At 38.3% G+C, this 24,110-nt stretch overlaps 3 protein-coding genes and 1 pseudogene across 4 annotated transcripts; all 4 read right to left on the bottom strand.

The window, feature by feature from the left end:
- Nucleotides 1-218: 218 nt before the first annotated feature.
- Nucleotides 219-1,076, bottom strand: LOC310739469 (odorant receptor 131-2-like; the record flags this gene model as incomplete). Its single annotated transcript, XM_083565393.1, has 1 exon — nucleotides 219-1,076. One exon carries the CDS (start codon nucleotides 1,074-1,076, stop codon nucleotides 219-221), a length of 858 nt encoding a protein of 285 aa, XP_083421519.1.
- Nucleotides 1,077-4,018: 2,942 nt separating this feature from the next.
- On the bottom strand, nucleotides 4,019-4,990 carry LOC310739470 (odorant receptor 131-2-like; the record flags this gene model as incomplete). The annotated part of the gene is made up of 1 exon (XM_083565394.1): nucleotides 4,019-4,990. The coding sequence occupies one exon, from the start codon at nucleotides 4,988-4,990 to the stop codon at nucleotides 4,019-4,021; it is 972 nt and encodes a 323-aa protein (XP_083421520.1).
- A 9,531-nt stretch (nucleotides 4,991-14,521) lies between these two features.
- On the bottom strand, nucleotides 14,522-15,379 carry LOC310739215 (odorant receptor 131-2-like; the record flags this gene model as incomplete). Its single annotated transcript, XM_083564939.1, has 1 exon — nucleotides 14,522-15,379. One exon carries the CDS (start codon nucleotides 15,377-15,379, stop codon nucleotides 14,522-14,524), a length of 858 nt encoding a protein of 285 aa, XP_083421065.1.
- Nucleotides 15,380-23,045: 7,666 nt separating this feature from the next.
- Nucleotides 23,046-23,871, bottom strand: LOC310739456 (odorant receptor 131-2-like; annotated as a pseudogene). The gene has a single exon. The product of its transcript is annotated as an odorant receptor 131-2-like (transcript).
- Between the last annotated feature and the right edge of the window lie 239 nt (nucleotides 23,872-24,110).

Consider the following 24,110-nt stretch of genomic DNA (forward strand, 5'->3'; position numbering starts at 1 on the left):
TTTACATTGTATAAACTTTTCTGCAAAACATAATCAGTCTATTACTGTAGGTGTAATAATCCCCGTTCATAGCTATACAATTGATGTGATTTTAATAGGTTAAACATTATACACTTTTAACTTTAAATCAAATAAAGTTGGCTGTAACTGATATACATGGATAAATATTGACAGCTCCATAAGCATTTGATAAGTGGTATCTAAAAAATGGCAGTAATTCAGTGAACATTGACTTTAGACTTGTGTTTGCATGTGGTACAGCAAAAGTAGTAGATGAATAAGGGCCGTATAGCATTGTCTCTCAGTCCATAGATGAGTGGGCTTAGACAACGTGGCAAGATAACCATTAATAAAAAGGTTACATATTGCAGTTCAATAAAGAGGCTGCTGTTGCTGCTGGCCATTGCTGCAGCTTGCGCAATAATGCTGTAGAGAAAAGAGGTAAGGCAAAAGCTCAGCTGAATGAGATGTAGTAGCACAGTCTTGTGAGCTTTTGAGTCTTTATTAGAGGAAATGGCAGACCTGGTTGTTATCAAAATGCTGATATAAGTGAAAAGGATTATTGTAGACACTGACACAAAGAAGAATATGTTAACGCCCTTATGAAGATCTACTTGCCATTGTTTTATGAAGAGCCTCTCTCTTGTGCAAAACATTTGTGAAATTAAAAATTTAGGATCCATCAGAGTTGTGTAAAACAAGTCAATAAGATACTGCACCAAACCTAAAAACCAAATGACTCCAATGGCAATGTAAGTTCTTTTCTGAGTGGCTATTTCAGCATGTCTTAGAGGAAATCTTATGGCCACATAACGCTCTAGTGACATCAGAGCCAGGTTTAAAGGTGCATTACGGAAAGTTGCACCTGAAACGATAACTGTAAAAGCACATCCAGCCATAAATACCTTGAAATAGGCTACACCCAAAATATACAACAACGCTGTCACAAAGAGCTGAATTGAGTCATTAAGGATCATGTGGTTAAACAGAATGTAGCGTGGAGTCTCTTTGAAAACAGGCTTGCTCAAAAGAGTGTAGAACATGATGGCATTCACATAAATAAAGAACAGAGACATTAATGTTGCAAAAATAAGTTTTGATACTGGTCCCTCCGTCAGTGCCACCTTGTATATTTGTTGATGTATAAGGGAAACCTCAGCTGAACTACTGTTAATAACTGACATACTATGATACAAAATATAACTATCAAATATTTACACTTATCACTGACAAGTCTCTACTAATTACCACCACTTGCCTACAGATTTTGGCAACGTTTGCAAAAATCTGGTACAGAAACCCCAATTTCCAATGTGAGTCCAGCTCTAAAGAGTAATACTATTGTGAGCTGAGGTTTATAAAAGACACCATGGCATCTTCAGAGACAATGACGCTCCCCTAGACTGTTTTTGTACATTGTTGTGACAAGTGCAGAGCATAATGAAGAGCCTATGGGTCAGCATTCCCTAGTCGGCATTCCCATCTGCTGCCAACAGAACCATGGCTTAGTGAGAGGACACATGACTACAAATAAAGCAAATATGTCACTAGAAGGGGGTACAAGGTACTCTTGGTGTCAGGGATCTACTCCAACCTGTCAGGCCTTTGAATGATGAAATAGAATAAAATTAATTGAGATTTCATAAAAAAAAAAAAAAATAAATAAAAAAAAATAAAAAAAAAAGTAGTGTTGTGAAATACTTGCCTGTGCAACAATGGAAAATGTAAATTGTGCTTTGACATGTGAATGGAGACATCAAGGTTTGTTTGCTAACTGGCCTGTGTGGTTTCCTTTACTTTGTTCACTCAATCACCATTCTATTGTAAACTCTCATGATTGATGTACATGAAAATCACAAAAGTTTAGGAGTTCCAAAAATATTTAGAACATTTTTATTGGTTTATTGAATGGCCATATTATTAATGGTCTGAAATAACAATTTTCTCCATTTAGGTGGTTAATTTCATTAACTGAACTAAATAACTAAATAACTAAATTAATAAACTAAAAATGCCACATGAATGTAATAAAATAAAGGATCAGGTGTACATTATTCCTAATAAACTTCACATTAAGTCTTAATTACCTGGTATGAATGCTGCTAGTGGACAAATAAAAGGTAATGTTCTATTTATATTTCTGAATGTTAATCATTTGGCAGATAGCTTTTATTACAGGGCACACTTTGCCCCATGAACATTTGTGTTGTCTTTGTTGTTCTAGTTGGTTATGACCGAAGAAGCGGTAGCAGACAGGACATTTAATAATATTACCTATTTTGTGTTCACCTTTAACACTGTGACTATGACATGATAAATATTGTTAGGCTATTTGTCTGTGCTCAATATGCTGACTCTTAGAACAGACTACGTCCTTCTTATCATTGTTTCAAAATTGGCATACAATTAAATTGCTAATTAAAAGTGGTTGTCTCTTATAAGCTTATAATGGGATTATGCATTTTCAACTAATTTTCACTTGACTATCTTCCATAGAAATACCTATTCTTAGCCTTTCAAGCTCTGTGTTCACTTGTTTTTTTTAAAAGAACACAAAAGAAAATAAACAGAGCAGTAGACATAGTGCAAACATAACCCAGGTGTAAAAAACAAGGAAACCAACCATTAACATGAAATGAGAGATGCCAAACCAAAGTCCTGAAGTGTTGTGAACTGTGAGGATATATACATTAGTCATTAAGTGTACATTTAGTAAGCACATATGCTGCTCTTATAAGTCATACATAAAATAACTATAAACTTAAAATTGTTAATGACATGGATTTTTTTATTACATTCATATAAAATGGTCAGCAGTTTATTGTTAATTTAAAACATGTATGCATGACATGAGTTAGTTAAAACAGTTAAACATTACGGACTTTTAACTTTAGACCAAATATAAGTCCTCTTTGAGTGATAATATAGTAGCCTTATACAAACAATCAGTGTATGGCTTTAAGTGACAAACATAAATAAGTGAAGTCAGCAATTTGTACCCATAGCAATAGAGTATAATACATTCTCTGGTTCTTCAAACCTTGTGCCCACACTCAACATCAATTAAATTTTCTTATCAGATGCCTACAAAACAGAGGTAGTCTTTAAAAAACATATCAACAAAGTTGATTTATAAGGCAAAGGAATATCTAATAAAACTATGGCACTGATGGAAGAGTTAAATGACATAGTAGTGGTTGTGAACTATTTTACTGTGCAGAATGATTACTATTTTAAATCTTACACACGTGGTAAATGCATAACAGACCAAAAATATCATACAACTAGAATAATTCTACTAAGAAAAGAGGTTGAGAATTCATTAAATCTAAAGCTAAATGACTACTAATGTGCCCATTTGCCTTTCTTTTCATTTAAAAAAAAAATTATTTTACATACAAAGCATTTTGTTAGGAGTGCTTATATTTTGCTTATAACTACATAATCAAAATTTTTGTGGTAACTACACAGACATGATTTCTTGGCTTCATATAACATTGCTAAATCAAATTGTTTAAAGAGAAAGCAATTTTCACTTGACCATCCCCAAAGAAAAACAAATTCTTAGTCTAAATGATAAAAGCTTCAGCACAGTGTTAATCAGTAAAGGCCCAGGCAGGAGTACGACAGTTAACAATTTTTAATTATGTGTACTAAATCAATATTTTTTTCTATATATCCTACTTGTAAAAGCACAGGTTTAAAAAACATTTTCAATAGGAAAACTGGATATAATAAACATGATTGCTGCAAGCATTTTTTTAATATGGACTTTTAAGTATTACTGTTAAGTTGCTGTTTTGAGTTTAATTAACTGTGTATGAACTTTGTTGCAGAACATATACTCACTCTATTAGGTCTAATAAGCTCCATTCAAATCTGTAAAATTGATGAATTAGTTAAATAGTTTACACATTTAATTTTAAATCAAATGAAGTTGGCTGTAACTGAGACACACCTATGAATATTAACAGCTCCATAAGCATCTGAATAGCGGAATCTGAAAAAGGGCTTGAATTCAATGAACACTGACTGTAGACCTACATTTGCATGGGGTACAGCGAAAGTAGTAGATGAATAAGGGCCGTACAGCATTGTCTCTCAGTCCATAAATGAGTGGGCTTAGACAACGTGGCAAAATCAGCATTAATAAATAGGTTATATATTGCAGTTCAATTAAGAGGCTGCTGTTGCTGCTGGCCATTGCTGCAGCTCGCTCAATAATGCTGTAGAAAAAAGAGGTAAGGCAAAAGCCCAGCTGAATCAGGTGCAGCAGCACGGTTTTGTGAGCTTTTGTAGCAGTATCTTTTTTGGAGGAAATTGCAGACCTGGTTGTTATCAAAATGCTGACATAAGTGAAAAGGATTATTGTAGACACTGACACAAAGAAAAATATGTTAACACCCTTCTCAAGATCTACTTGCCATTGTTTTATAAAGAGCATCTCTCTTGTGCAAAACGTTTGTATAGATAAAAAAGTAGGATTCATCAAAGTACCGTAAAACAAGTCAATAAGATACTGCACCAAACCTAAAAACCAAATGACTCCAATGGCAATGTAAGTTCTTTTCTGAGTGGCTATTTCAGCATGTCTTAGAGGAAAACATATTGCCACATAACGCTCCAGTGACATCAGAGCCAGGTTTAAAGGTGTATTACGGAAAGTTGCACCTGAAGCAATAACTGCAAAAGCACATCCAGCCATAAATACCTTGATATAGGCTACAGCCAAAATATACAACAAAGCTGTAACAAAGAGCTGAATTGAGTCATTAAGGATCATGTGGTTAAACAGAATGTAGCGTGGAGTCTCTTTAAAAACAGGTTTGCTCCAGAGAGTGTAGACCATGATGGCATTCACATAGATAAAGAACAGAGACATTATTATTATAAATACAAGTTTTAAAATTGTTCCCTCAGTTAGTGTCACCAGGTATATTTGTTGATATATAAGAGAAACCTCAGCTGTGCTATCATTAATAACTGACATACTATGATACAAAATAGAAATCAAATATTTACAGATATCACGGACTTGTTTTACAAATCTGTTGCATCTGGTACTGAAACCCACTTTCCAATGTGAGTCCAGCTCTAAAGAGTAATACTTATATAAGCTGCAGTGTATATGCCAGGCACCATGCAAACCCCAGAGAGTAATGATGGCACACGCCTTAGGGTTAATCATAGACCAAATGTGATGATCATGCATTCAGTTCTGTTCACTGTATAGCAAGGTATTGTCTAATGTTCATGCAGTGCAATACATTTGTGCAATGTTATCTAATTATACCTCTAGACCTTTATGTGACAAGTGCATACAGTAAAGAGGAGCATAAGGGTCAATGTTTCCTAGTCAGCATGCCAATTAGAAATGCATGCCCCACCCCACACAAATATTTGCTATTTGTTTTTCAGTCTCTAACAGCATATTTTGACAGTGGGGGTCTCTCCAGTGTGGTGCAAAACAGACAAGGGGATATGCAGTAGCAACCAAGCAACAACAAACATATATTATCCTCTTGGAAGATGCTATATTGTTCCTGTGTTCCTGAGCCAGTAATCAAGTAATCAAGTTATTAAACATGAATATACTGTTACTGGAAGAAAAATACCTGTCTTTGGTGAAGTAGTCAGTTTTGTAGATTTTGGCTTAGGTGTAATTGTTTTTAGAAATTTCACTTAACATTTTGTGACAGATGCTATAAGTATGTATATATATATATATATATATATATATATATATATATATATATATATATATATATATATATATATATATACTGTATATATATATATATATATACAGTATATACAGTGAGGAAAATAAGTATTTGAACACCCTGCTATTTTGCAAGTTCTCCCACTTAGAAATTATGGAGGGGTCTGAAATTGTCATCGTAGGTGCATGTCCACTGTGAGAGACATAATCTAAAAAAAAAAAAAAATCCAGAAATCACAATGTATGATTTTTTACTATTTATTTGTATGATACAGCTGCAAATAAGTATTTGAACACCTTAGAAAGTCAATGTTAATATTTGGTACAGTGGCCTTTGTTTGCAATTACAGAGGTCAAACATTTCCTGTAGTTTTTCACCAGGTTTGCACACACTGCAGGAGAGATTTTGGCCCACTCCTCCACACAGATCTTCTCTAGATCAGTCAGATTTCTGGCCTGTTGTTGAGAAACACGGAGTTTGCGCTCCCTCCAAAGATTCTCTATTGGGTTTAGGTCTGGAGACTGGATAGGCCACGCCAGAACCTTGATATGCTTCTTACAGAGCCACTCCTTGGTTATCCTGGCTGTGTGCTTCGGGTCATTGACATGTTGGAAGACCCAGCCTCGACCCATTTTAATGCTCTAACTGAGGGAAGGAGGTTGTTCCCCAAAATCTCGCAATACATGGCCCCGGTCATCCTCTCCTTAATACAGTGCAGTCGCCCTGTCCCATGTGCAGACAAACACCCCCAAAGCATGATGCTACCACCCCCATGCTTCACAGTAGGGATGGTGTTCTTGGGATGGTACTCATCATTCTTCTTCCTCCAAACACGTGATGTATATTTCTTGTCTGGATGGAGTGTAGCTGTTTCTTGAAATGAATCCTCGCCGACACTGATATATCTTTGTAAATAAAGTTTTTATTTAACACAGACATTCAGCATCTTCACGAGCCCCTGGATCAGCTCGGAGCCGCCGTATCGATGAGTCGAAGACTCCCGAATTATAGCTTCACCCATGTTAAATACTTTTGCCCGATCTCTGGGTCCGCCTATTAATGTATATGACCTCATTTCTGCAATAATGCTTTAACACAAAGCGAAGTCTGTCTTTGCCCAGACTAATGTATCCCAGAAGTATCGGAGCTCCCTTTCCCAGATCATTCATCTTAATTATCTAATGAACGGGTCAGAGGTCATCTCCCAAAAGGACATGCATCCTGGATCATATACTATACTTCGACTCATACTGATTTAAGGACGACAGTCTCATTTTCCCAGTCATGGTTCTTAACACTAGGCCTTTCATACTTGGCTTAACGAGAACCATCTGGTCTGCCTCCAGCAACACAGAACAAAGTCGAACACAGATCAAAGATATTGCATATTAAAGATATTACATATTTAAGATACTATACACGTTTAGTGGAATTATGACCCAAAAGTTCTATTTTGGTCTCATCTGACCACATGACTTTCTTCCATGACTCCTCTGGATCATCCAAATGGTCATTGGCAAACTTAAGACGTGCCTGGACATGTGCTGGTTTAAGCAGGGGAACCTTCCGTGCCATGCATGATTTCAAACCATGAGTCTTAGTGTATTACCAACAGTAACCTTGGAAACGGTGGTCCCAGCTCTTTTCAGGTCATTGACCAGCTCCTCCCGTGTAGTTCTGGGCTGATTTCTTACCTTCCTTAGGATCACTGAGACCCCACGAGGTGAGATCTTGCATGAAGCCCCAGTCCGAGGGAGATTGACAGTCATGTTTAGCTTCTTCCATTTTCTAATGATTGCTCCAACAGTGGACCGTTTTTCACCAAGCTGCTTGGCAATTTCCCCATAGCCTTTTCCAGCCTTGTGGAGGTGTACAATTTTGTCTCTAGTGTCTTGGGACAGCTCTTTGGTCTTGGCCATGTAAGTAGTTGGATTCTTACTGATTGTATGGGGTGGACAGGTGTCTTTATGCAGCTAACGACCTCAAACAGGTGCATCTAATTTAGGATAATAAATGTACTGGAGGTGGACATTTTAAAGGCAGAATAACAGGTCTTTGAGGGTCAGATTTCTAGCTGATAGACAGGTGTTCAAATACTTATTTGCCGCTGTATCATACAAATAAATAGTTTAAAAATCATATATTGTGATTTCTGGATTTTCTTTTTAGATTATGTCTCTCACAGTGCACATGCACCTACGATGACAATTTCAGACCCCAGCAGAGTGTTCAAATACTTATTTTCCTTACTGTGTATATATATATATATATATATATATATATATATATATATATATATATATATATATATATATATACTGGCAAACAAAATTAGAGAACAATTTATAAAAATTGAACAATTCTGAAATAATGTCATCTTCACTGCTCAACAGTTGAGGGAGTTTTTGTCCTGTCTATACCATGCTACCAGAACACCTTTTCCACAAAATAACTGAGGAGCATGTTGTGTGGACAGAAGAGAATTGGTCCAAAGTTCACTTAAGTGATAAAAGCAAGTTTAATTTATTTGGGTCTAATGGGAAACATTATGTTTGGCGACAAACTGGAGAAAGACTGAACCCAAAGTGTGTAAAGAAGTCAGTGAAAAGTGGAGGAGGAAGTGTCATGGTTTGGAGCATGTTTTCTGCTCCAAACCAGGAGTTGGGCCTCTTATACAGCTACATGGCAGTGAGTGAATGCAAATGTTCATCAGAACCTTCTTCAACAACATATGGTTCCTTCCCTGTGTTCATCACCCAATCAGCCCGCAGTGTTCATGTCACACAGCAAAACGGGTAAAGCAGTACCTTGAAACTGAAAACATTGTAATGATGGCGTGGCCTGCCCAGAGTCCTGATCTCAATCCAATAGAGAATCTCTGGAAAATCCTTGGCGACAAAGTTATGGCCAAGAAACCCACTACAGTCACCGAACTGTGGAGGAGACTGAAAGAAGAGTGGACCAAAATCTCACCAGAGCAGTGTGAGAGACTAGTGCTGTCCTGTGGCCGCAGATGTGCTGAAGTCTGCGGGATGGAGGGGATGGAGGGGACCCAGGCCTGCTTGGAAAGCATTCACAGCTGCAGGGGATCTCCCCAGCTGTTATTAAAGGGGCAGAAGCCAGCATCGAGAGGCTGGTTCCCCGATCAGACTTTCGGGCAGCTCGATTCAGTTCAGGTCCTCTCTTCCCCTCTTCAACGAGTTGTGTCCCACAACGAGTTGTGTTCTGCATAGTTTAGAATGCATCCGCATTCTAAACTATCAACGATTGGTTGGAATTAGCTCGATCAGAGCTTCAGGTGGTCCGGCATCGAGATCGAGATCGAAGAGTGTGCTTTCTCCAGTACGACTGTGTTGTGGGCACAATTGTCTCCTGCCCGGATCGAAGTCATCCTCACTGCAGTCAAGAGAGTAAAAGTAGACCAGTCACTGATCCCACTGTTTGCCACAGGATTGGCTTTGTCAACTCCGAGGGTTTATGTGTCCGCTACCACGGCTTCTTGTACCCCGCTAGTGGGGCAGTCGCTGGGAAAACACCCACCCTCATGACACGTTTCCTACGGGGCACCCGGAGGCTAAGGCCCGGGTCACAACCCAGAGTGCCTGTGTGGGACTTGGCCATTGTGCTGGCAGCTCTATCTGAGCCTCCCCTTTGAGCCCTTGGCCGAGGTGGTCCTTAGGTTACCCTATACCAGGGTATGTGCCTATTGTGCCTACGGCTCCCTGATGTCGTTCCAGGACATTTGTACCGCTGCGGGCTGATCCACCCCGCTGACCTTTGTCAGGTTCTACGACCTTAACATCAGAGCCACTCCTGGCTCTTCTGTCCTGCATGCAGATGGTGCTCAGACACACTATTCAGAGACTAGTCAGTATGACCTGATTGGACACTCGTTCCCAAAGCGTCGACGCAGCTCGAGTTCCTGAAAGGCAACGTCACTGGGTTACGTATGTAACCCCAGTTCTCTGAGGGATTGAGAGCTGCTTCAACGGGCCATACTTCCTGCATCCCTGCAGTGCTTATCATCTCCTTTTTCAGGAGCTAATGTCGCTCCCATTTTGTAGCTTTCAAGTTTGCGCGACGTCGCCCACCAAAGATGTCACGACTTGCCTATTGGCCCGGATTTCACACGTGATTCAGAGCGTGGACAACGCGAGGAGTTCCCAAAGCATTTTCGATGCAGATTTCGTTGCCTTGGGGAACTAGGGTTACATATGTAACCTAGTGATGATTCATTACAGACTGATAAATTTTAAGTGTTTATTTCTTTTAATTTTTATAATTTTGGCTCACATTTAACAAAAACCCATCAATTCACGTCTCAAAAAATGTTAATGCTTCATAAGACCAATCAGAAAAAGATTTTTACTGAATTGTTGGCCCTCTGAAAAATAATGTTTATTTACTATATATGTACTCAACACTTGGTAGCGGCTCCTTTTGCTTTAATTACTGCCTTAATTTGGCGTGGCATGGAGGTGATCAGTCTGTGGCACTGCTGAGGTGGTATGAAAACACAGGTTTCTTTGACAGTCGCCTTCAGCTCATTTACATTTTTTGGTGTCTTGTTTTACATTTTCCTCTTGACAATATACCATAGATTCTCTATGGGGTTCAGGTCTGGTGAGTTTGAATTTAACTATGTCATGTGTGGGAATTGTTAAATATCTTTAAGCATTAGTTAGACATTGGTCACGAGAATAATATTTGTGTGACTAGAACATTTCGACACATTTCTATCTTTGTCTTCTTCTGTCTCACTTGGGTGGTGCCTGTTTTTCATGGCTTCTTCTTCTTATCATGTATAATATGATCATATATGGAGTTGCCATGTTCAACCGTTTCTTCTGTTCTGCATCTGTCAGCCCTTCCCCTCCTATCATATAGTACAGTGGAACCCGGTTATGTCAATGTCCTAGGGGGTTGCCAAAAAGCATCAAAATAACCGATTATCGAAATAAACGAAAATCAATATGGCGGCAATATATTAACGTGCTTGAAATTTCTTTATGTACATGAGGTGCGTTAATAAATGAGAATGTGCATGCACGTGTTTTTGGAGGTTTTTTTTACACAACAGCGTTGCTGCGATTTGTTTGATGAAGGCATGCTATAAAAATGTACATACAGTACATGTTTGTTAACTGTCAGGAATCCACCTGCCACACCCCCTTCGGCGTGGCAGGTGCTTTCTCGGCCGCTTTCTCTGAAGCTCCAGGCTTCAATCGCGCACATATTGTTATGCTGATGATACTCAGCTATATATCTCATCTAAAGCAGGCGATACAGCTCAATTAACTCGGATAACTAAGTGTGTTAAGGAGATAAAGATTGGATGACCCATAACTTTCTACTTTTAAATTCTGATAAGACTGAGATTTTGCTCATTGGCCCAAAAACTAGTATACAGAAGCTCCAGCATCTCAACCTGCATTTAGACGGATGTTCTGTAACCACTAGTTCAACGGTAAAAGACCTGGGAGTTATTTTAGACAGCAACTTGTCTTTCAAATATCATATCAACCAAGTTACAAAAACAGCCTTCTTTCACCTTAGAAATATTTCTAAGTTAAGAAACATGTTGTCTATATCCGATGCAGAGAAGCTCGTTTATGCGTTTATGACCTCCAGAATAGACTACTGTAATGCATTACTAGGTGGATGTCCTGCATCATTAATAAAAAAGCTTTAGTTAGTCCAGAATGCAGCAGCCAGAGTTCTCACAAGGTCAAGAAAATATGATCACATAACCCCAATCCTATCGTCCCTACATTGGCTTCCTGTTAAGTTTTGAATAGACTACAAACTATTACTTCTCACTTATAAAGCACTAAATGGTTTGACTTCTATGTATCTATCCAGTCTTTTAACACGCTACAATCCGCCACGCTCCCTGAGATTTTAAAACTCTGGGCTTCTAGTAGTTCCTAGAATAGCAAAGTCCACTAAAGGTGGTAGAGCATTTTCACATTTAGCTCCTAAACTCTGGAATAGTCTTCCTGACAGTGTTCGGGGCTCAGACACACTCACCCAGTTTAAGTGCAGATTAAAAACATATCTTTTTAGCAAAGCCTACACATAACACACATCACATATCATAACTTTGTGTTCCATAACATCTGATCACATGCACATTATCAACTTGTGCTGTTAATATCATGAACAGCAGCTGCGCTAATTCCTCTCCACTGCTTCTCTTTTTCTCCCCATCCCGAGACACCCTGAGGTTTGGCCAGCTCCAGTCACCTCCCACCTAGTGATGATTACGGACCTTTGAAGAAGTAGATGCCGAACTCGCAAACATCCCGAACCATCTAGAGACGTACCAGTGCCATTTGGATCCCGCTACATGTGTGGAGTTTGACATTGGACCTCCTGGAGTGTTCAAAGGCTCTGGCATGGAGAAGCTGATGCTGGATCTGTGATAATCACAAATGCTGAGCTTATAAAACTAGGAGCTACTAACCATATAGACTGTATAAGACTGCAGAAAGAACATCACTTATAATCTTATACTCCAGTAATCATGTTAGTTCTCACTCTCCAGTGTTCTGTATTGTTGAAAGATTTATGATCAAACTCTTGATGTCACCCAAATGAGGATGGGTTCCCCTTTTGAGTCTGGTTCCTCTTAAGGTTTCTTCCTCATAACATCTAAGGGAGTTTTTCCTTGCCACAGTCGCCACAGCTTGCTCATTAGGGACAAATTCACACCATTCACCTTAACTGTTGATTTGTGTAAAGCTGCTTTGAGACAATGTCTGTTGTGAAAAGCGCTATACAAATAAACTTGACTTGACTTGACTTGACATATGGTGCTCGTTTATCACTCATCACCAGCTCCTATTTAAATTTTCACACTCTCACCGTCCGTTATTGTTAGTATATGTTGTTTCACGGCGGTCGTTGTTATCGCTCATGCGTATCCCGGTACGTGCCTTCCCACCGGCACTCTCTCAACGGCTGCGCTTTTCTTCCCAAATCGCATCGCGGATTCCCCTGATCCTGCTGTTGTTAATTCTGTGCTCTTGCTGCTCATCCTATGCGCTCCTACCAAGCGCGGCTTTCGCCTCCCGTTCCTCGCATAACATTTAACAACAAAAGGCATATGTGCACTAACTAACAGCAGAGATTCTACATACAGAGTAGAATACAGAGACCTGTAACATCTGTAAGGCTTGATTTTTCCGCTACTTTCGCGAGTTCTTCTGTGGCTGCACAGCGCCGATCGAGATAATTGACGTTAAATGCCAAATTTGCCCCCCCTTGTGCTCGAGATATTAGGGTTCGGCAACATAAAAATGTCGACATAACCGATTAAAAAATGCTTAGACAAAGCGAGAATTTGGCGGTTCCACTTCAAAAATATCGACTTAATAGGGTTGTCGAGATAACTGAGGTCGAGATAAGTGGGTTCCACTGTATATATTCATGTATGACACAATAAAGCTATGGAACTTCTCTCTGAAAGCTGACTTGTGTGTTTCATTGAGACTTCCCTGTATATGTAGGAGAGCAGAGATCGAGAGGAAAGGCTGTATTTGAGAGAATCCTTTTTAAAAGACAGACGTAAATCCTATCTAGACGACAGACGTGAATCCTGCCCAGGTGGCTAAGGATAAATTAATTACTTACATCATGGCTGTTGGAACAAGATACCTTGGTTCGAATATTGAAAAAACTGCTGATCAACTGGGATTTTTCCTGTTTGTCAACAACAAATGTTAATATACAAACAAACCAATAAGGCTATCAGTAAAAGTACAAAGAGAAAGTTCAGAATAAATTTTTATTATGATTCCCCTTTGTTTGTACATTTTTGTACATTGTAGATGCAGATTAAATATGTGATTGAAAATTTAATGTACTTTATTTTGTATACCTGTATAAACATTAAGATGAATGCAAAATATCCCCAAATAAATCTGCCTTTATTACCTAATAAAGAATACGCTACATTGCCAAATGCTCTATTGTGAATGTGTAGCCAGTAGTCCCATATGCTGTGCATATAAGTCTAAATTAAATAAACAAAAACCTTTGTTTTCAGGATGGTAAGACTATTGTGAATGTATACCCAGTACGATTGTATGCTGTCCATATAAGTCTAAATTGACAAAAACATTAACATTATACAGTACATAAACAAACAATATCTATTAGCATTTTATAAATTATTTTTTTAGTAGTGTCTCTCATACGTATGTTTATTGACATGCTTTTAAGTTTACTAGCCAGAAGTATATACTGTAGTCAAAAGTGCATTCTAAAACAAATACATGACATTATAGTTAACAGATAGTTAACATGGTTTTAGACCAGATATTCTGGTGGTAATTCCATGAGTGAAAAAATAGGACTGTTTTTTTTTTTTCTTTTTTTTTTTTTTATCATTGTTGAAATTGTTGAACTCAAAACATTGAAAGTTATGTCAGATGTGCTTAACCAAAAGAAACACGAATTCTGATTTAGGAGGTAAATGTGTATAATCATTTTTTAATATATTTCATTGAATTTCCTTTGGAATTATTTTAGTTTCACAACATTAAAGAGGTTAAGATATCCATTAACATCTGAAAAAAGTACATAATTTAATGTATATTGACAGTGAACTTGTGTTTGTTTATGCTTTGTTTCAGCTTTAATCAAAAACAGAGATTTGTTGTCAGATGTGTTTAACCCCTAGCAACAAGAATATTGAGTTAAAATTTGTATTTTGAAATTTTGTGTCCATGACATTTTTCTAAACATCATTGAACAGGTTTAAATATATATAAGCAACTAAAAAAAGATCCAATTTAGTGTACATTGCCTGCAGACTTGCGTTTGCCTGTGGCACAGCGAAAGTAGTAGATGAATAAAGGGCGTACAACCTCGTCTCTCAGTCCATAGATGAGTGGGCTTAGACAGCGAGGCAAGATCAACAAAAATAAATAGTTTAGATAACGAATGTCTCTGAAAAGGCTGCTGTTGCCAGCCATTGCTACAGCTTGCTCTATAAAGCTATAGAGAAAGGAGGTAAGACACAGGCCCAGCTGAACGAGGTGTATCATTACGGTTTTGTGGGCTTTTACAGCAGAGTCTTTATTGGAGGAAACTGACCTGGCTGTGATCAAAATGCTGATATAAGTGAAAAGGATGATCAAAGACACTGACACAAAGTACAATATGTTAAAGCCCCGATAAACATCTACTTGCCATTGCTTTACGAAAAACCTATCTCTTGTGCAAAATATTTGTGAAGTTAAAATTTTAGGATTTGTCACTGCTACATAAAGCAGGTCAATTATAAAGTGCACCAAACCCAAAAACCAAATAATTCCAATGCCCATATACATTCTTTTCTGAGTTGCTATTTCAGCATGTCTTAGAGGATAGCGTACAGACACATAACGCTCTAGAGACATCAGAGCCAGGTTTAAAGGGGTGTTATGGAAAGTTGTACTTAAAACAAAAACAATAAAAACACAAGCAGCCATGACTAACTTGACATAGGCTAGAATTAAAATATACAACAAAGCAGTAACAATGAGCTGAATAGAGTCATTAATAAGCATGTGGTTAAACAGAATATATCGTGGAGTCTCTTTAAACACAGACTTGCTGCAAAGAGTGTAGAACATGATAGCATTCAAATAAGTAAAGAACATAGACATAAATATTACAAATATAACTTTTGATATTAGTCCTTCAGTCAGCACAACCTGCAGTATTTGCGAATATACAAGCGAGACTTCAGCTGTGCTATCATTAGAAAGTGACATAATATGATACCAAATAGAACCATACAATATTTACAGATATGACTAATACAGGATTCAGGTTTTAACAATGTAAAAAAAAGAAAAAAAGAAGCTGACAATGAGGGTCAATATTTGAAATGTTTGAACTAATGTGCAGTCTGATGCAGAACTCCTGATTGTAGCCCAGCTCTAAAGAATAATATTGATGTGAGCTAATGTTTATAATAGATGCCATGCAAGCCCTAGAGAGCGATGTTATTACACCTTGTGTAAAAAGTACTCCCTGCCCTGATGTGAAGATCCCCTCAACAAAAATTTAACAAAATTTAAGAGAAACTAGAAATGAAACTAGAGTTGCCCTGGAGGTACTGTAACTAGATGACTTTCTGTGGTAGCTCATACCTAAGGTGTTTCAGATTTTCAATTACATTCAGAACGAGTGCCATCCTAGTAAGAAACTTTATAAAAAAATAGCTGTCTAAAATTTTGGCTAGCATACAGTCAAATCAATCCTTTTTTTTTCTTTCTTTTCTTTTGGTTATCTTGGATGTAGAAAGATGTTTTAACAAACAAACTAAACTTTTTACCAAGACTCCCAGGCTATGAATTATATTACCCATTGGCCCTTGCACATCATGAGTGAGCTCCTTGTACACATTAAATGTTATGAGTCTTATTTTCTTTTAAGGTTTTTTTGTGTTTTGTTTCTTTGTATTTGCAAGTACTTAAAAAAAAAAAAATCATTATCTATATAGCTATTGCTATCAGTATTTGACAGAATATGAAACCAAATAATGCAAATAATTTTTTTTTGCTGTTCAAGGAGACGTCCTGGAAAGGAGTTTCCGCGCTCTGAATAACATGTGTAATTGGTCCAAAAGAAAAGAATAATGTCACCGGCGGGTAATGTCACGACCAGGAAGCTATAAAAGCACATGCCATAGAGACAGCGCTAGCTTCAAAAGTGAAGAAAGTGTTTGCAGGGATTCAGGGAGAGTGGCCAGGAAGATGCAGCGTCTCGTTCTTTCAGGGAACCAGGGTTACATACGTAACCTAAAGATGTTCCCTTTCACAACGCTTTGTTAACGAGTGTCAAATACTGATCCCTGCTTAGTGTGGATGGGCACAGCTAGGTCAAAGGACTGAAGGGCCAGGAGTGACACTAAGGTCAAGGCTGTGGGACCTGACAAAGTTTGCGCAGCATTGCAAATGTCTTGGAAAGATACCCTAGAGGACAAGGCCTTAGAGGCCACCACGCCCAGGGTTGAGTGAGCTCTGACCCCGAAAGGAGCGGGGAGACCAGAGGACTCATAAAGGAAGTGGATAGCATCCACAATTCACCTACTGAGGGTCTGCTTATTGGCAGAAAAACCCTTTATTTATTTGACCGTAGCAGACAAGCAGTTGGTCTGACTTTCTCCACACGGCAGTGTGGACGTATTTGCAAATATTACATGCTGGAGATAACTGTGCCCTGAAGCACTCTTCGTGGAAGGGTTAACAAACCAATCCCCTGAGGGTGCCCCCCCAGTGGAGACCCCCCCAAAAAAACTCCTGGCTGTCAGGATCTTTTGGCTGAAGCCCATCTATTAAAGATGATTCTCAGCTCCTTTCTCCTTGGGCCTCTGCCTGTAGTGCCACCCAGTGTCCATAGTTTCTGAGGGATTACTTGTGGCAACACTCCGTCTCTGAATTTCATGATGCTCACCCACAGGGCTGGGGTTGGGCCTGCGCCTGCGCCTGCGCCTGCACCTGCACCTGCGCCTGCCAAGCAGCCCCATGAGAGCGGTGAGGGAGAAACCTTTGAAACACCACAGACTGTTTCTTGACCTCCTGGATTTTTTCCACGACCGTAATCATTGCATCGCCGAACAGGCCACCGACACTACAGGGGCGTCCAGCAGAGGTGTCTCAGAGAAGAGTTGTGGGCTCACATATCTCTCGTTAGTCATGTCTTCTAACCTAATCAGAAACCGTTTTAGCTCAGGTTTTTACCAGTGTGTATATATTCTTGTCTGTTATTTGCATTAAACTGAAGAAGAACATATGTGCCATTTTGTGTGCTGTGTGATTCTTCCCTGATTAGAAAAGACACCACGGGCATCGTAGATTGCATGGAAAACCTCTCCGAATATGAAGTTTTGATTAGGCATTTTAAAAATCTAACAGAACCATAATCTCTGACTTGTCTTATCCCCCAAAACGTGTAGGCATGAGTTAAATTTCAATTCAATTCATTTTTATAAATTGAATATACATTGTCTCAAAGCAACTTTACACAGATAATGTGGTGGTAAAAATAAATAAGATGTTCTTTATAAGTCTAAGTTTTTCCCTAATAAGCATGCTGGTGGCTAGTGTGGCAAGGAAAAACTCCCCGAGATGGCATATGGAAGAAACCTTGAGAGGAACCAGACTCAAGAGGGAACCCATCCTCATCTGGGTAGCACTGAATGTCCATTTATTACAGATAAACAATGTTGCAGGGTACAGTGAGGGTGATCAGAAGCAAACTGTAGTCCTGAGTCAGTGTAGCAGACTGTTTTTAATTTTAAACATTAACTACAGTCCAAATCCATTCTCAAAGCTCCCATTCTTACTCCAGAATATCATGGAATCACCCAATGTGTTGATGAGAAACCGTCCTCAGCTGCACAGAGTGGCCTCCAATCAAAGAGGACACTATCCAGAGGCAGGCATTGGACAAAGTGGGAAGGTTCACAGAGGGAAGAGGGGCAGGAACAGAGGTCACTGGAACCTCAGAAGCATGTTTAAATCGACTCAGAGAGAGAGAGAGAGAGAGAGAGAGAGAGAGAGAGAGAGAGAGAGAGAGAGAGAGAGAGGGGTGACAAAAAGAGAAAGTTATGGATTATTATGTGTCCTTATTGTTGTATGAAATTTAAGGACACAGTTGGGGACTCCAGCAAGACTCGCTATGGCAGCACAACTAAAAGGGAGAACCAGAAGGTAACACAGACATGAGGGATCTCTGGGATAAGAGACGACCCACCACACCACCGTCAACAAACCTGAGTGAACGTGTGAGAGAGAGGGGACGACAGCATACAAATATCCCAGTTTACCGAACACTCTATATCCATGATCCCCTCCAGATATGCTCCTTTACCTAAGAAAAATCTACTGATTAAAAGACTAAATAAATATGTTTTCAGCCATGACTTGAACACTAAGACTCTGTCTGAGTTCCGAACACTGTTTGGAAGGCTGTTTCATAACTGTGGGGCTTTATAAGAGAAAGCCCCCGGCTGTAGTCATTATTATTTGAGGTACCAACAAATAGCCTGCACCTTTTGATCTAAGTAGGCATGGAGGATCATATTAGTACAGAAGTTCACTCAGATAATGCGGCGTGAGACCGTTAACTAATTTATACATCAGTAGTATTATTTAGTATTATTAGTGAGATTAAATTGGGAGCCAGTGTAGACTAATTAAAACAGGGGTGATGTGGTCATATTTTCAAGATCTAGTAAAGACCCTTGCTGCTGCATTCTGAACTAACTGAAGCTTATTTATTTATTTATTTATTTATTTATTTATTTATTTATTTATTTACTTACTTGAACAACCAGAGAGTAAAGCATTACAGTAGTCTAATCTAGGTGTAACAAAAGCATGAACTAGCTTTTCTTCATCCTGTAACAACATAATATTTCTAATTTTAGCAATATTTCTAAGGTGAAAGGAGGCAATCCTGGTAATAATATTCACATGAGCTCAAGGAAAGACTAGGGTCAATAATTACACCAAGGTCTTTGATTGCTGTTCACACCGAGATAGAAACACCATCCAGAGATGCTACGTAATCAGAAAGTTTACTTCTAGCTGCATGTAGTCCTAGTAAAAGTTGAGCAAAAGGAAGTTATCAAGCAACCACTTTCTAATGTCATTTACACACTCCTGAACACTTTTAAGCTGATCTCTCTCATTTGGCTTTGCTGAAATATACAGCTGTGTATCATCAGCATAGCAATGAAAGCAAATACCATGTTTATGTATAATCTCACCCAAAGGCAGCATATATAAAGAAAAAAAAGCAGTGGGCCTAAAGCAGATCCTTGCGAAACACCAAAATTTACCTCAGAGAGTGTGGAGAACTCACTATTTACATCAACAAACTGATAGTGATCAGTCAAAGAAGACCTAAGCCAGAAAAGTCATTGAATGCAAAATGGTTAATCCAGTTGTCATGATCTGTGAAGCCTAAATTCCTAAAGCCTAAATTGTCATAATTTGTAAAGCTTAAATTTATATTAAACTTTTTTTTTTGTAAATGTATATTGAATTAATGAATTGTGCAGATGAATCTTGATGAATGTCACTGAAGAATGGAAGAGTACAGCATCAGATCAACCAGTGATTCTCCTACCTATATACCCCATGTCCCTCCTCTGCACATGTCCAAACCATCTCAATCGTGCCACCCTCACCTTGTCTCCAAACGTCCTACATGCACAGTCCCACCAATAATCTTGTTTCTAGACCTGTCCATCCTCATTACTTTTAATAAAAATCTTAACATCTTCAGCTCTGCTACCTCCAGCTCCACCTCCTGTCTTTTAGTTAGTGCCACTGTCTCTAAACCATACAACATAGCAGGTTTCACCACAGTTCTATAAACTTTCCCTTTCACTCGTGCAGATACCCTTTTATCACAAATCACTCCTGCCACTTTTCTCTACCCACTCCATCCTGCCTGCACTCTTTTCTTCACTTCTCTAACACACTCAATAACTTTGAATTGTTTACCTCAGGTACCTAAACTCATCCACCTTCACCACTTCTTCTCCCTGCACTAGCACCACTCCACTGCCCTCCCGCTCTTTTATACACATGTACTCTGTCTTACTCCTACTGACTTTAATTCCCCTTCTCTCCAGTGCTTACCTCCAGTGCTCCAGACTCTTCTTAACCTGCTCTCTACTCTCACCACAAATCACATCATCCGCAAACATCATAGTCTATGGAGACTGCTGTCTGACCTCGTCCATCAACCTGTCCATCACCACTGCAAGCAGGGAAGGGCTCAGAGCCAATCTTTGATGCAATCCAACCTCCACTTTAAACCAAACTTTTCATATCAAGAAATCATGAAACTGTTCACCATCATACTGACAACATGACTAAACATTTTGATGATTTTGTTTGTAAACAATGACTAATGGGAATGACATTGTCAGGAATCCCCCTGCCACGCCCCCTTCGGAGGCTGTCATATCCCGGGATTCCCTTACGCATCGCGCTCCCGCTCGCGTGCGTGCCCTGCCCGCTCGGAGCTGCTCGCAATCGGGCTTCATGAGGAGCAGCTGAGGCTCATTTCCGTGGCCCATCACACCACCTATATAAACCCCACACTCACACCCTCACGGGGTCTGTTATTGTGCATGTACGTGTGTGTGTGTACTTCTGTGCAGGTTTCCGGTGGTGCTTCTCTCCGCGTATGCTTCTCCTGCTACGCTCCGTCCCTTCCCGGACTCCGCGTTCTCTACACAGTAGCGTGCCTCTTCCCCAGCGCACCTCGGATTACCGACGCTTTCCCGTCGATGCCTCCTCGCTGCGCTTCCTCCCTCACGCTCCGTGGATCTAGTATTTACGAACTGCTGTTTACCGGATTATCCTGCGCTGCGGGTGTTTTGTGTTGGCTCTGCCTTTTTGTTTTCATTAAACACGCCTGCTTCTACTTCTGCCTCCGTCTCCGCATTCGCCGCGTAACAGACATGTTCATGGAAAAAAAATCTCTCAAACTTACTTTTGAGAGATGAACTAATGATTTTTTTTTTTTAAAGTACAGTCTTTTGCAAGAAATCCAATGTTTTGTGCTGTTTGTACACATTGTTTTGATAATGCACTTACTGGTTTGCAAAAATTTAGGATGAGAAAAACTGTAAATCAGGAAATAGGAGAGACCTTGTCAACAACATGGCAAAACATTTTGACTATCTTGTTTGTTAGCAATGACAAAATGACTTGTTTTTTTGATGCCAATGCTATTTTCATTTACACAAATACTTTTGAGAGAAGAACTAAATATTTATCAAAAAGTACAGGCTTTTCCAAGCAACACATTGTGTGGTGCTGTTTGTGCAAATTGTGAGACATGCACGGACTGGTTTACAAATATTAAGAATGATTCGAGAAATGCTCCAAAGCAACTGAGAAAAACTGTATTGTGACTAAACAATTTTCTGAAGTAGCTCAGTCCTAAGGTGCAGAACAAGTGCTAATCTGTCATGAACTTGCAGAAAAAAAAAACAATTTGAAAAGTGCTGACTAGCATTCACAATCCAATTCCACCAACACACACACTGATCATATTATTTTATACGGTATGATACATTGAGCAGAATGAAAATTATCTTAAATAAGGAAAGCCAATTTATTAAGCAAACAAAAAAACTGCTGAACAAGATCTAGCCTGTAGATGAATGAATTATTCTTGGTATTAGAAAAATCTAATTAAAGTAACATTTCTGTATTTATGCATTCATTCAATTGCCTGGGAGCAGCATAATGGCTAAAACATGCAGACACATCAAGGGCTTTAATTCATGTTTTGTTAAACATCAGAATAGAAAGGAAAAAGATTTCTGACTTCAAAACTGTCATGTTAGCAGAAGATACCCTGATTTTAGTATTTCAAAAACTGATGACCTACTGGGAATTTTACCAAACTGGTCTAGTGTTTACACAACTTCTTTGACTTCATTCAAGACCCCAAATCTTTTTACCATTTCCCATCAACAAATGATGTGAAAAAACACAGTGATAAAGCAGAAAATCTGTAAAAGTAGAGAGAAAGTTCATAATAACATTTAATATGGTTCCCCTTTGTCGTTACACATTTAAGGAACTACATTGTACTGTAATTGCAGATTTTAGTTTGTAATGCAAAATGTCCCAAAAGATTACTTAAAAGAATTGTCAATATTACCTAATAAATAATTTTTTAAATTGTCAAAAGCCTTATGTTAAATGTATACCCAGTAAGCCCATATGCTACTCAAATAAGTTTACATTATATAAACACAAACCTTTGTTTTCATGATGGAAAGAATAAACATTATTAAAGACATTACCCCTATCCAAACAATATTCATTAGCATTATATAACAACTTTTTATCTTTAGTAGTCCATCTCATATGTTAAATGTATTTTTTTATTAAACTGGCCAGCAGTATATACTGTAGCCATAATTTTTTTAGGCCCTGTGTAAAACAAAAATATACTGTATACATGATAGTATACACAATTGACATGATAGTTAATAGATAAAACATTACATAGTTTTTAGTTTAGACCACATATACTGGTGATAATTCCTTCTGAGTAAAAATAAAAAAATAAAAAAATACTTTTTATTTTATTTATTTATTTATTTATTTATTTATTTATTTATTTATTTATTACATTACTTTAAGCATCAGTATCTGTCATTAACTGAAAAAAAATATAAGTGATGTCAGCTGTGATTTACCAATAGCAACTTATTAAATTTTATTAATTTTACAACATTGAAGAGGTTAAGATATCCATAAACATCTGAAAAAAGTACATAATTCAATGTACATTGATAGTGGACTTGTGTTTACCTCTGGCACAGTGAAAGTAGTAGATGAATAAAGGGCGTACAACATCGTGTCTTGGTCCATAGATGAGTGGGCTTAGACAGCGAGGCAAGATCAACAAAAATAAATAGTTTAGATATCGAATGTCCCTGAAAAGGCTGCTGTTGCCAGCCAATGCTACAGTTCGCTCTATAAGGCTATAGAGAAAGGAGGTAAGACACAGGCCCAGCTGAATGAGGTGCATCATTACGGTTTTGTGGGCTTTTACAGCAGAGTCTTTATTGGAGGAAACTGACCTGGCTGTGATCAAAATGCTGATATAAGTAAAAAAGTATAATCATAGACACTGACACAAAGTAGAATATGTTAAAGCCCTGATAAACATCTACTTGCCATTGCTTTATGAAAAACTTATCTCAAGTGCAAAATATTTGTGAAGTAAAAATTTTTGGATTTGTCACTGCTACATAAAACAGGTCAATTATAAATTGCACCAAACCCAAAAACCAAACAATTCCAATGGCAATATAAGTTCTTTTCTGAGTTGCTATTTGAACATGTCTTAGAGGATAGCGTACAGCCACATAACGCTCTAGAGACATCAGAGACAGGTTTAAAGGAGAGTTATAGAAAGTTGTATTTGAAACAAAAACAATAGATGCACAAGCAGCCATGACTAACTTGAGATAGGCCAGATTTAAAATATACAATAAAGATGTAACAACAAGCTGAATTGAGTCATTATGAAGCATGTGGTTAAACAGAATGAAGCGTGGAGTCTCTTTAAACACAGACTTGCTGCAAAGAGTGTAGAACATGATGGCATTCAAATAAGTAAAGAACATAGACATAAATATTACAAAAACAACTTTTGATATTAGTCCCTCAGTCAGCACAACCTGCAGTATTTGCGAATATACAAGCGAGACTTCAGCTGTGCTATCATTAGAAAGTGACATAATATGATACCAAATAGAACCATGCGATATTTACAGATGACTAACAATATAGGATTCAGGTTTTAACAATGTTTAAAAAAAATAGCTGACAATAAGAG

The sequence above is a fragment of the Silurus aristotelis genome, assembly GCF_946808225.1.
Source record: "Silurus aristotelis genome assembly, chromosome: 16".
NCBI lineage: Eukaryota > Metazoa > Chordata > Actinopteri > Siluriformes > Siluridae > Silurus > Silurus aristotelis.